At 39.8% G+C, this 14,213-nt stretch overlaps 1 protein-coding gene across 1 annotated transcript in view; it reads left to right on the top strand.

The window, feature by feature from the left end:
- Positions 1-14,213, top strand: part of TENM4 (teneurin transmembrane protein 4) — a gene marked incomplete at both ends in the record, with an annotated part of 343,507 nt that overhangs the window by 161,042 nt on the left and 168,252 nt on the right. Inside the window, 2 exon segments of the mRNA XM_079539492.1 lie at positions 3,864-4,078; positions 9,861-10,071. Coding sequence (XP_079395618.1) covers positions 3,864-4,078; positions 9,861-10,071 — 426 coding nt within the window.

Raw genomic sequence — 14,213 nt, 5'->3', positions numbered from 1 at the left:
TATGCTCCAGCATACTCAGTTGTTCCGGCAACTCAATGAATTCAAAAGTTTCCAGAGTTCCCTGGAATTTGGCAGGGAGCCTGTGTTTGTCTATTTAATTCAAATTAATTATAGGGTGTTGGGTTTTTTTATTGTTTTGTAAAAGCTATCTGCCTTTATCAGTCCAAATAAAGGCCATGATTATGTGTGTTCATCACAAGTGTATTTACTCACAACCGATGGCTGACGACAGTGTTCCACAAGGAAAGATCAACTCAGCAAGATATTCTCAGCCAACCTTACCAGACAGTACAGCAATCTGCAGATATCATATGTTGCATTCAAAAATACTTCATGGCAGATCCTTTTTCTCCTTGCCACGTGTTTCACTTTTGAAATTTGATGTGTTTATTTCCTTTTAAAAGCCAAAATGAAAATAAATTGAAGTATGAAAAACTACTGGCCTAATCAAAGTCTTCCACTTGATTTCTTTTTCAGCCATGCTTAGTGATGTCAGCAAATTTTTGAGTGTTGCCAAATACCCCTGCTAAAAGAGAAATCTGGAAAATCCTCTATGAATGCTATTGGAAGACTCCTCCATTGGAAGAGTCAGTGCTTCATACAGATGTTTAGGAAGACATTGGCTTAGAGGAGGGAGTCCTCTCCTAACTGAATAAACACATCAGGACAAGATCTCTTTTTTGCAGGACTAATCACATCCAGCTTCAACACAGCTCTTTCCCCATCAAGTTACTACGCAACTAATTCTGGACTAGCAGTGCAGCCTGGCTGCAATTCTAATTCAGAATGTATGTGATTGAAATTTACTTACAAAATGGATTAAAATGTATTTGAAAGTTCTCTTGATCACACTGAAATAGCTTGGAACAGTCAGTCTTACAGCTGATCTGAATGAATCATTACCAATGTCTTGCCAATTCTCATCCATGGCTGTGCTCCAGCACAGCCTTTATGGGCGTTTAAGCCCATCCCTGTTTAGCAAAGCACTTAATCACATGCTTACATTTAAGCGCGTAATTAACTGTGATTGAAGTCAGAGGAGTATGAAGTGTGTTCTTAAGTGTTTTGATGAGTCAGGGTACCTCGCTATCAAAAATACCAGCAGATTCAGCAGGGGCCGAAATGAAATGGCTCATTTTGATAACCAAATAAATTGGGAGTAGTTGCTACGGCAACTAAAAAGTTCAAGGTAATGCATGGAAAGAGCAAAGTAATTGACAGCCCAATTAAGAATTCAGACCTGAAGTTAATTTTCAGCAGTCAAATACTCTGATTAAAACTTAATTTCTGATTAGAAGCTGAAATTGCTTTCTTATTGTACTTTCTTTATGAAGAATCCATTCCGTAGGGCCTAATCCCACTGTAGGCTGAGGCTGGCAAGACAAGGGTTGACTTGAGCCTTGTGAAGAGAGTTGTGGGGAAATCTGAACCCATGGAGCAAGACATGGCAGCGTGGTGCCCATCACACTTCAGACATACTGCTGTCCTCCAGCAGGAGACATAAGCTTTGCAATTGTGTGTGCAAACAATTATTTCCGTGAATTTATCTTTCAATCACAGAAGCAGTTTTCTTGCTTGTACAGAAAGCAAGTGTTGCAGAATACATACTGTGCTAATTTCCTCCAGGCTCTCTCTGGCACGTCAACATCTAATGCATTAAATTCTCACCTGTCTGGATTCACTCTGGTGCGCCATCTTTATTAATGAACAGTCAGAGCACACATCAAATACTGTAGATTTTCACCTGAATTTCTATGAATCTATAAAGCATGTCAGTGGTAATCAGCAAAAAAAATATCTACCATTTTGAAAACCAACATGTGATGTCTTTAGCTGCTTTTTAATAGAACTGAAATGAGAAACTTTGCACGAAGACATGGGACCATTTGCTTGAATCCTAACTGGGGTAGAAGTAATTTTTAGTACAGCAAATAAATAATGGCAATCCAGTTCATAAAGTAATCCCCTTCAGAATCAAACTGGTTGATGTTCATTGTGCAGTTGTACATTACCAGCACAAATGAGTCTGTGAGAATGGCCATCTATCTAAGCTGCTTCTGATTGTTAATATGTACTTTGATTAGAAAAGGATAGAAAATCAACAGATTCCCACCTTGTTTTTATTTGAATGTGATGAACAACAATAAATGAGAATTTAATAAAATAACCAGTAGCTTTTTTCTATGAAAGGACGTACACCCTTTGCTTTGTAGACTATGCTGCTGTGCAGAAAACTGTATGCATGAGATAGCCCAGAAATGAAAAATGCCGTCAGTTCACACTCCAACAACGTATTTAAGCAGTTGCTGACTTTAATGCAATAACCAAGGATTAGACTTATTTGGACCAAAAGTTCTGGTAAAAAACAAAATATCTCCTTTCTACAAAGAGATGTCTTCAGATGCTTCTTTTGTTAACTGTCAATATAAGGATAATTTAGATGTGGATTTTAGAGACAGCTAGCAGTTTGCCTCTGTCTCTCCCATTGAGCTTATAGTGAGATGGTATACAGAGAAGTTTGATGTTTAAAGGAACTATTATGATTTGAAACAATACAAGGAGGGGTTGTTCTATGTTTTCAATGTGGCAATAAGTTCTAAGACTATTTCATTTGAATTTATGATGGATAGAAGAAGATATTTTTATTTCATATTTTTTGTTTCCCCCAAATTCTCTCAATGATTTTTCTACAAAATAATATACAATCCTGAAAAGTTTTGTTCTCGTTTTGTTGGAATTGCTTGATCTGTGAAACACAGAGTAGAGAGCTGTAATGGCACCACAGTGAGATAACCAGTTGATTTGGATTTATAAAATTAATGATTAGTCCCTGACAGTGCTCTCCTCACCAAAGCCAAAATCTTTCTTTAGGTGCCCTTATATAGAGGTTTTTTGCTAAGCAATTGCCTTCATCTTGTTTCTGTGAAGCTATATGGCCACTCTGTATACAAAATAGCCAACAGACAGTGCTCTGGGATTTTATTTTGCGCATTGCCCCCATTCCTTGGGCTTTCTTTGAGCTGAAATATTTTCAAAGCAGCCACCAAATTTGAGAACTGTGAGTGCATAGGTGTCTAATCTGGAGTTTCTCAGCTGTTTCCAGGGATGCTGAGCTCCGTGCTGTCTCCCTCACTTTACAACACATGCTGATTGCCATCCCAGGCTCTCTAACTTGGTGGGTGCTTTGAGAAGCAGCTGCCTCCATTTGCTCAGCTGCTAAAGGAAGTTGGATAACCATAACACACTTTGCAGATTGAAATCTAACTAAAACCTCTCAGGTTTCACAGTCGATAGTGCAGGGCATGATTTCCTTCATCTGTTTTCTCAGTCCTTTTTTTTTGGACAGTTTAACAAATTTAAAATATTGTTACCAGTGTCAAACGTGAATTTAATAAAGAAATATTTTTCTTTCCCCATTTAGACATCATTCATATTGCTCTTCTCCACATTGCCATTCTATTCTGTGACATGTGTCTACTTCACTATTTCTTCACTTCTCTCTGCTAATGTAATGATGATTTCTCCATCAGTGAACTTACATTCATTTATGTTATAATGTAAAATGATTTATTTTTACGTAATGTAATTAGAACAAGCTCTGATGTTAATATTTGAACCACAGGCCATTTTTCTCCAGTTTACTCTTCCCGTTTTCATGTTTTCAAACAAAACAGTTACCGAAGCCAAGAATAACCCTGCCAGTTCTCCTCTCATAATGAAAAGGATTGGCAACAAACAGTACTCCGAAGACCTCAGGACACTAATAGTCTGTTTCTCAAGATCAATGTCAGAGATAGCAGTATGATTGGATTACTTCTAGGATCTAAGGCTAATCCAAGATTTTTGTTCCTGTATTTTGGCAGGAAAGCCCAGTAGTTTCTTTCCAGACGACAGTTTTATAGACTCTGGAGAAATTGATGTTGGCAGACGAGCCACACAGAAGATCCCTCCTGGTATCTTTTGGAGATCTCAGGTGTTCATCGACCACCCAGTGCATCTGAAATTCAATGTGTCTTTAGGAAAGGCTGCTCTGGTTGGCATCTATGGCAGAAAAGGCCTTCCACCATCACATACACAGGTAATGGGACCTCATTTCAATTAAGCAACGTTTGTCTTAGAATTTATGTTTTCATGGTGTTTTTTATTTCAGCTGTTTCTCTCAAGGATTTGCTGCATGCTTGCATGATATAAAAATCAGGTCAGATATCCAGAGAAAGATAATCAAATGACACTTGCAAAGTATTTACATACATTGGTCTGATGTGCCAGAGCAGCTGACACCAGTTTGGGGAAAAAAACGAGGGTATCAGCTGCTTGAGGGTCCTGCTGAGGGTCCTAGCAGCATGAGTCGCTACCCTCTTCATCCATGGGAAAGAACCATCTTTTGTCGCCATATTCCATGCCACGTGCCCCTGTTTCAGCCTCTCTCCTCTCATGATTAGAGCTGCAGAACCCCAGTCTCTCACTCTCATGGGAGTAAGATCTCCCTTCCTTGTCCATGCTGAAATGCCTCGAGCCAGCTCTTCACATTATGCGTGCTGGCTGTCAGATTATACTGAGGTTGGCCAGAGCACAGTAACTGGTGTATAACCAAACAGAATCGAGTTTTTGCAGGATGCCACAGGCGTATTTAAGCAGGAATCAAGATACAGATGCTATTCTGTAGGATTTTTAGTGTTTTTAGTAGCTTTTCTTAACACACTGAGACAGAAAATGTGTCAAGAAATCACTTTCTAGAAAATGCTCTGAAGAACCATCCCCTTAAATAAAGATTTTCTCAATTAGTTTCTCTGGTTTCCATCTCAGCTTTTAAGCTGCTCTTAACCAGATTGATTAATGCATTAGGACATGACTCTATTAGGCAGTGCAAAAAATCATATTCCCACTTGCATCAGCAGGTTATCAAAGTATTACCAGCTTTATAGTAATTTTGTAACTTACCCTTGCCATCCATTTTAAACTGGAAGTCCAGCAACCAACATCATTATTAAAGATTTATAGAAATACCCTTTATTTTCTTTTTGAGCAAACAAAGATTTTTACTGCAACTATTCTGGGTAATACGGTATTTTCTACTTATTAACACACCTGCAACTTATTTATGTCAAAAAGGTGTCATAAATCCATGCTTCCTCTGCCTGCTTTTCTGCAGAATTAAAATATTTCAATAGGATCAGCAGGTCATAAATTCAGTGACACAACTGTGCCGTTATTGCCCATTTTTGATCAGTCTCTCTTTAGGGAGAGGTTCAGACATTTAGAAGTTAAATATTCAATATTATTTAAATTAAAAAGTCATGGTCACAACAATAGCAGTTGTAGAGTGGAACTCTGTGTTAGCTCTGATTTTCCTTGTTTATAATGATTATTAATATCTACTGTCGAACAGGACTTGCTACATGAATGGTTTCAATTGTTTAAATAGCAATTGTGAAATGCAACACCTAAATCTCAACTAAAGAGTACTGAACTAAAAGCAAAACTGCCTAAATTTAGCAGGACTCTCCACCCAACCATATTTGAAGTGATTAAGAAGCCCACACCAACTGCACCATCTCCGCATTGCGTTCTGCAGTCTCGTTTTGGTTGGGATCTTGAGAATGATTTGTCAGTGTTGGGACCTTTCCCATTTCAAACAGTGCAGCTGCGTATCAGTTGAATCCTCAGCTGAAAATGAGACATAAAATGTGGGATGTAGCACGTGTTGGTCATACTACATGCTGGGGGAGGCAGTGCATTTCTACAGAGATCTTGTAAGTGCTGCTTTTGAATAGGCACAAATCAAGTGCTGCCAAGTATACAAATACCACTACTAATAATAACTGGCATCTGGACCAAAACATCATCAAAAGTTACCAAATAGACTTTTTTATTCCAACAATAAGAGTCATGGTGCAGTATTAGAAACAGGTCCCCAGACCCTGAAGAAATAACTTAAGGAAACTGCAGATATTAAAACAATATTGATATATCAGTAGTTAATATTTAATTTAGTTTTGAAATGGCCCTTTTTCCTAAATTTATTATTTTAAAAAATCTGCTGTGATTAAAACGTTGCTCTCCTTCTGTACATTTTTATATGAAGTTTAAATCTTAGCATTTAATCTCACCATAACTTATTTGCCTTAGGAGTTATAAAACAGCTAACTTGTTTTCTGTATTGAAACTGTAGACTGGTCTTTCATAGTTAATACGTATTACACAAATCTCATCTTTTCTTTTGCATAATCCAGAGTATCTGCTGCACCCCATAAAACTAACCAGTCAGTTTTAGATTTCCAAATTTTATCAGGAATTTCATAAACAGGATTTCAGCAATATGTGTGCTTAAAGCACTGATAATCTCCTCTTTGGAAGAATGTAATAAAGGGTTGGCAGTAGTAAAATTTGAACTGGCAAGCAGCTTTTCTTCCAAACTAGATAAGCAGATATTTCTGCTGTTTAAATAATCCGTCTTCCATCTTCTGTAACATGCACCTCTACATAATCCATTCTTTTTTAGGGTCTTTGAGTTGGTGCCTTTGCAGGTATTCCTGTATTTGGCAAAATATTTAAAGTCTTTTTTCTTTTTTCATGTTAAAACATGAAATTTTTCCAGATTTTTAGGCTGCATATAAGGAAAAAGTGTTTTACAGTAAGGATGGTGAGGCACTGGCACAGATTGCACAGAGAGGTGGTGGTGCCCCGTCCCTGAGGACACCCAAGCTCAGGCTGGATGGGCTCTGAGCACTGATGGAGCTGTGGGTGTCCCTGTTCAGTGCAGGGGAGCTGGACCAGATGGCCTTTAAGGATCCTGTTCAGTGCAGGGGAGCTGGATCAGATGGCCTTCCAACTCAAATGATTCTGTGTTTGTATGATTCTCTTTGGCAAACTGTCTGTCTCTGACCATCCATCCTCTCCTGGTGGTTGCCATCAACCACGGACACTTACAAGTAGGAAGAAAATGCAAGCTCCAGATTTTTGTAGTCTTAAAAACAGAGCCTGTAGGAGGCAAAAAATTAGGCATTTTTTCTAATTCTCAACAAATGGTAATAAAAGTTAAACAGTTTTCTTGTGGTCTGTTAATTTTCCCAAATCAAATCGGTTTTTAAACTCTTTTCAACCCAGGCCAATTTTTAAATAGTAAATTTTAGGGATTGGCTATCATTGTTTGTGGGATACATTTTTTGATTTATACAATTTGAATTGATTAAAATGGCATTTTATCTACAATTTTCTTGCTTTCAATAACTCCAGTTGTGTATTAAAAATATCTGAATTTATTAAAACATAATAAAGCATAATCCACTTGTGATATTTACAGCCAGTAACGTAGCAACTTTGCAAAGTCATCAACATCCAAAGCACCATCTTACGAATATGAATAGAATTAAATTTACTTTTGGCAGGGAGCCCCAGGTAAGCATAACCCAGGTTGTGCTGTAACAACAGCAACTTACTGAGGCTGGATGCCTGCAAGTTGTTTTCATCTCAAGCAAGAAATAAATGCCATGGGGCACAATATACTGGATGTTACTTGGATTTCAACTTCAGCATGAGGCAAACTGCACTCTAGAAGTGTCTCGAATTTCTTTGACTGCTGAATTAGTTCTAGAAAACTAATTCAAACTACCATGGAGATACCAATACTTTGAGATGAACTTTACCTGTTATATCTGCAGTTACCTGTTCCTTTAGTCTGCTTTTAGAAATCTGATCCATCTGCCTAACAACTCTTGTTTCTGACAAAGCTAACTTCACGGACAGCCAAAAGGAATGCCCTTCACTTGCTTTCTCAAAAAGTACTGCAGCATCAAATCCGAATGATCCACCTGCTGAAATAAACATAAATTAAAGTGAGGTCTTGTTTATTTCAAGGAAATAAGTAATTAAAATGTAGAAATGAGAAATACTCTCGTGACAAATTCTGTCTTTTGATCTTCAAGATAGGTCATGTATAGTTTTTGCCTCACAAAAGTGATGGAAATAACTTAGTGATAACTGCAGAAGAGAGAAAACCTCAACAAGTCCTTATCTTGGTGGCATTTGAAGACCATATCAGACAACCTAATAATACACCACATGTTTAAAGTCAACAAGGATAAGGAGTCTAAATGTTGTTGATGGGTTCAGCCAAAGCGTGCAGACATTTAGTACAGCAATATTTACTGGTCTAAAAACAGGTGGTTTTGTTTTCCTTGCACCTGCCAAAATCTACATGTTTATCTGATTGAGCAATTGAGAGAGGTGAAGGCAAGAGGAGCTGAGGAACAGGAAAGGCTGTGCCCTGACTGCTGAGTTCTGCTCACAAAATGCTCTATTCACCTACCACAAGAGAAGACTCAGATTAGATAATGCTCACCTAATAACTATGATGTCTGCTAGGATTGCACCCGACTTGTCCCATTCATATATCATCAGACAAAATACAATTATTGCAGAAAGTCAGTGCAGTGTTACTTAAATGGGGAACAAAAGGTAGTTATAATCCTAATAGTGAAATGGAAGTGATTGTTCACCTGAAGTTACCTTGGGGAAAAAATAAAGTTCTTTTGAGGAAAATTTCTGAAAGCTATCCAGTAAATGGGACTTTTTTTTTTTTACATTACTTCATCTGTTTTTCATCTTTTATGATCTTTTAACCACCTTGGATATTGATTTAAGGAAAAAAGCATCGCTCACTAAGAAAAATACTTCTGCAAAATGTATGCCACAATTTACTTACAAAATCTTTCTCTGACTTACATTCATATTTCTCTCGATAACCAAAAGCAGTTCTGGCAAACTATCCATTTGGGCTAGGTAATTTATTTCTGTCTTATTAACCAAGGCACAAAGAAAATAGAATGGAGAATCATAGGATGTTTACAGTTAGAAGGGACCTTGAAGATCATCTAGTTCCAACCCCCTTCTAGATGCCCGGACGTCTCCCTGTAGACCACGTTGCTCGCAGCCTCATCCAACCTGGCTTCGAACCCCTCCACAGTGGGGCATCCACAACCTCTCTGGGCAACCTGTGCCAGTGTCTCACCACCCCCACAGTAAAGAATGTCTTCCTCATATCTAGTCAAAATCTACCCTCTTCCAGTTTAAAGGCATTTCCCCTCATCCTACATTTCCCTCATCCTACGTGCCCTTATAACAAATGAGCTCCTGAGTAGTTTCTCATCATTCGTACTGCGCAGTTTGGCTGCATGCCTAGACTTCAGTATTAGAATCGTAAAATCATTAAGGTTGGAAAAGACCTCTCAAATCATCAAGTCCAGCCCCACCCATCTCACCATGCCCACTGACCACATCCCTCAGTGCCACATCCATGATTCTTGAACACTTCCAGGGATGGTGACTTCACTACTTCCCTGGGCATCCTATGCCAGTGCATTACTGTTCTTTCCCTCCCTGTGTCTCTACAGAAGGAGCATGTCACAGAATGGCCATGGTTGGAAGGGACTTCAAGGTCATGAATCCCCAACCCTCAATCATGAATCTCCAACCCCCCATGTTCTTAGGGTCATTGTGCCCAAATCACATTCTAAATAAAGATGGTTTCATGGTTTAGTGGTCCATGGTTTTACATGGACATGGTTTAGTGAGCAAATGCTGGTAGATGGACAGTTTTATTGGGAGATCTTGGGAGTCTTTTCCAGCCTTGGTGATTCTATGATTCTGTGATTCTATGCTTCTATTTCCAAAAGACTTGTTTGCCAGGTAATCTAGGAACATTACTCAGCTTGAATAGACACTAACAGAGAAAAAACTGCTTATGATATGTCTGAATATGTACATTTCTAATATTTAATGCAAAATATATCTGTCTCTTTCCTGAAACAGCTTGAGAAAGCCTGCAGTGCACACAGACATCTCTCTTTCTTGTATTTCAGTTTGACTTTGTCGAGCTTCTCGATGGAAGACGCCTTCTGAGCCAGGAGGCAAGAGGCTTGGAAGGACCTCAACGGCAACACAGAACCTTTGTGCCCTTGTCCAGCCACGAGACAGGGTTTATCCAGTACTTGGATTCAGGCATATGGCATTTGGCCTTCTACAATGATGGCAAGGAGTCGGAGGTGGTTTCTTTCCTTACCACTGCCATTGGTAAGCGTTTCCTGTTTTATTCCCAAACCGTCTGCCTTCGGGCCAGGTGTTAATGCACATACTCAAATTGCATGGTAGCTTTGTGTGGTTTTGGACTGAATGTTTGTACAGGATGTATTCAGCAACTGGCTGAGTGCTGTTAGGCCCTAAATAGCATGTAAGTATTTTGTATGCCTTTTTAATAACTATATCCGGAACGAGATTCCACCCGGTGCCAGCGTTGGATTACAAGCTTGAAATTCCCTGCTTCACTTTTCCTTTGATCTTATTTTTTTATTTAGCTTTTTTTTATTATTTTTTTTTTAATTTATTCTTCCTGGAGCAGAGGTAGAGGGATGACTGAAGAGCACAGAGTGGCACTGTGCAGCAGTTTTGCTGACAGCCCTGCCTTTAAGCACTGTCCAAATCACTGCAGTAGGAGCTCAGGCAGAGCACTGAGGTTAAACCCAGCAAACAGCACTGCACGGCTTTGCTCATAGGAACCACAACGCTGGGAATCTCTATTTCTCCTTGCTAACAGAAGGAATCTCAGATTTCTTAAGAAGTACAGATTAACAGTTTTCTGGGCTGCTCTGGCAATAAAGTCCCCTGATGAGCTGTTGTCCATTGCAGGAAGGATGCTGCCTGCAGGCTGCTTGTGTGCTTGTGCACACCACGTGTTCTTACTTCACTCCATAAACAGCACAACCTGTTTCTGAGTCAGTAGTATTAAATTTTAAATCTGACTCGCCGCTGAACCTTTTCATATCCCCAGATTTGTTTGGTTGTAATTTAAAGATTGCTCCATAAAACTCGTGCTCAGCTTTCTTCCAGCCACAGTGATTGTTTAATGGATTTTTTTTTCTTTGCTAAAAAAGCAGACTCAGTCCAAAGCTGTCATTAATCCCTCTCCACAAAGAAGTATTGGTGTTGAGTCTCAGCTGTCTGCAATAGTTGCCTAAGAGCTACGGGTTGTAATTTGTCTTGGCAGGTTAATTAAAAGTTTAGGTCTTATTAAAGCCATCATTAAGATCCCAATATTCACTTTAAACTCTAAAGTTTACCTAATGCGGAAGTGAAAGCACTGCTGTGTTAAATTTAAAAGCTGGAACTTCACAAGTTTTATACTGTTCACAGTTAAGCAACACCAGAAACAGTAACACATTAGTTTATGAAACTGAAGAGTGCTCTGTAGAGCACAGATTTACTTTCAATTATAATTATGGAATCATTAAGATTGGGAAAGACCTCTAAAATCCCCAAGTCTGACCTCAGCTGATCCCCACCATGCCCACTGACCACGTCCCTCAGTGCCACATCTCCACAGTTCTTGAACACCTCCAGGGATGGTGACTCCATCACTTTCCTTTAGCAGATTTACTTTGCTGCAGCAGTGCTGGGAACTGAGCCTATATTCTCCACCTTCTGCCTGGAGCAGCGTCCAGATATCCTTCTGAGCATGATTTTTTTTTTTCCAGTTTGAAATTCCCCAGCTCAGGAAATCAGTAAAGCTTTCACAGAAGAAAACATTTTTAAAGCTCAGCCACCACGTGTTTGTTTTCAAAGCGATGCAAAATGAGCTTCCAGCCAGACTTCTCTCCCTGCCTCATTGCACTAACACAGGGAAAAAAAGGCAGAACATCCTTAACCTGTCTTTGAGCAGTGGGGGAGCAGTGTGGGTGAAAAGCATGTCAGATTGTCTTTAAGGCAATATTGTTTTGTTTACCTTTGTGACCATGTGATAAGCAGAACAGTCCATGATAGATTCCCTGTTGCCCTTGAATCATTCTATCTTTTGGCACAAGGGAGTTGGGTTTTTTTCCTGCTGTACAGTAAAAGAGAGCCTTGCCATGGGAATCGCTTGGTAGCTGTACAGTAATACAAAGCCATTGTGTACAGGAAAAGCTGCTTACAGGAAAACCCACTCATTTTGAGATAAGTAAAAAAATTAGGTAAAGAAGGGCCTTCTTCAGTAGAATTTGGCCGAATTTGTTCAGCATTTATAGAAATATGATAAAAATTGTAGAGTCACAGAATGTCTTGGTTTGGAAGGGACCTTAAAGCTATCCACTTCTAACCCCTGCCATGGACTGGCTGTCCCCACCAGCTCAGGCTGCCCAGGGCTCCATCCATCCTGGCCTTGGACACCTCCAGGGATGAGGCACCTATTGCATTCGTGCCAGGACCTCACTCTGAGCAAAGAATTTCTTCCTAACGTCTAACCTAAATTATCCTAATTATTATCGTAAATTATCCTAAATTATTATCCTACGTGATCGTAATTAACCTAATATCCTAAGCAGGTTAGTACCTTTCTCTTTAACCTCGATTTCAGCAGCTTGCTTAAAAATAGTCAGGACAGGTGTTGTGTGAAAATGCACTGTATTGCTTCAGAGCCTTTCCAGTGTATTCATGAGGTCTGCCAAGACAAAGCTGCTGTGTTTTAAGTCTATCCACACTGCTGTACAGTAGTATTGTGATTTTTTGCTGGTGCCAAGGTAAAGAGGATACAACAACCTGACACGGTGTTTATGAACCAGGGTGTAAAGTGGCAGTGCCAAACAAATATATCAAGGCACACCTGATGGGAACCCTTCAACCTGTGTGGGACGAGGAGCATGCAGAGCTGTGTTGGCTGTCAGAGGCAAGCTGCTATTTTGTTTGATTTCTGTGGCAGGAGCACATAGAAAAATCTCCCATTATTATTGTGCAGCCATAGCGCTTGCAGTGTGAGTGTGTTTGAAAGGTATGGCTGGGATGCAGGAAGAAGAAGGACCTGGTGATGGGAGAAGAAGACCAGCAGCCTGGAAGTCCTGGGCTCTGATTGATGTTCTAATTGTGACCCAACCTAAGTTTGGTCACTTCAGCTGCATGCCATGAGGTGTGACATTTCCCCAGAGATGCTGCGAGGGTGATGGAACTGCTGGGAAAAAACGCATTAAGCATTAATTAATAATCCTGAATAATAGGAGAAAGCACAGAATTGATAGTGAGAATCAGAATGATAAGTGCATAATGCCAGACTGTACAATCATTCCTCCACTGCGAGCAAGGACTCGCCTGAGTCAAGGACAGCAGCTTTCACTTCAGCAGTGCGATGCTGAATAGAAAGGATGCTGATTTTCCAAGTTTATCTGCTCTGTTCTAACAGACCGAACCCTTCAAAGCCAGTGAAATCACTGTGGGCTCTGCTTGATGATATCAATTACTGTGCAGCGCTGGTCTGGAATGATTGGGCCTTCCATTATCCTACTGAAAACCAGAGAAAAATGGAGGAAAGCATGTGTATTCCCAGTTTGATCGCACATTTAATTTCATAAATGGTGAGGCTGTCCATCATACCGATTTGGAATCTGATATAGCTATAACTAAATCCACTCAGGAACATTAGCTCTGATTTTAAGGGCAAAAGATGACAGTTGAGCCCGTTTTCTAAAAGGCTGCAGAACCATCATCGCTACAGAGTTATGTGATGTCAAAATGTGTGCCTGTTACATGCCATTGCTTATGAATCCAGGGAGAATGCAGTATATAATGCCTGTCACAGTTTGTTCTTCTACAGTGCACAGGCAATTCAGGTGGAGGGAAATAAAATGATTCTAGAAAAGTTTTTAGATTTCAATAACATATTTATGTCCATTCCTCCAAATTACAATGCAAGGCATTATAAAGGAATGGACAGAATCACAGAACGGCCCGGGTTGGCAGGGGCTTCAAGGATCATCAAGTATCATCATGTACAGTCAAAATCTCTCAATAATAAATTAACTCTTTTTGTAAATGACATTGGAAGCACTTTCTGAAATTCCTAATACAAACAGTTCTCTGCAAAGCACTTTGTGGATTCACTCCCTGATAGTGGTGATTTATTCCCAACGATCTGGTGTAAGTGGAGCAAAATAGTGGGTTGAGGAATCAGCTGGAATCAGCATATCTGAGACAGAGATTTGGCTGAAATCTGCTCGGGGGGGGGTAAGAAATGTCTGAGAGGCCGCAAACATCTCTGGAACTGGAGAGAAAAGGTCTTCCAGCAGCTGTTACCACTGAGCTCAGGTTTGTCTGCATGCAGCCCCAGAGAAATCAGAAGGAGAAGCAGCACCAGCTGTCTGAGAAGTGAGCATCTGTTTGCCGTCGTGTCACCCAACGAGCACAGGAACACATGT

The sequence above is a fragment of the Tetrao urogallus genome (genome assembly GCF_951394365.1).
Source record: "Tetrao urogallus genome assembly, chromosome: 1".
Classification (NCBI taxonomy): domain Eukaryota; kingdom Metazoa; phylum Chordata; class Aves; order Galliformes; family Phasianidae; genus Tetrao; species Tetrao urogallus.
This window is presented reverse-complemented; position numbering and strand designations above follow the sequence as displayed.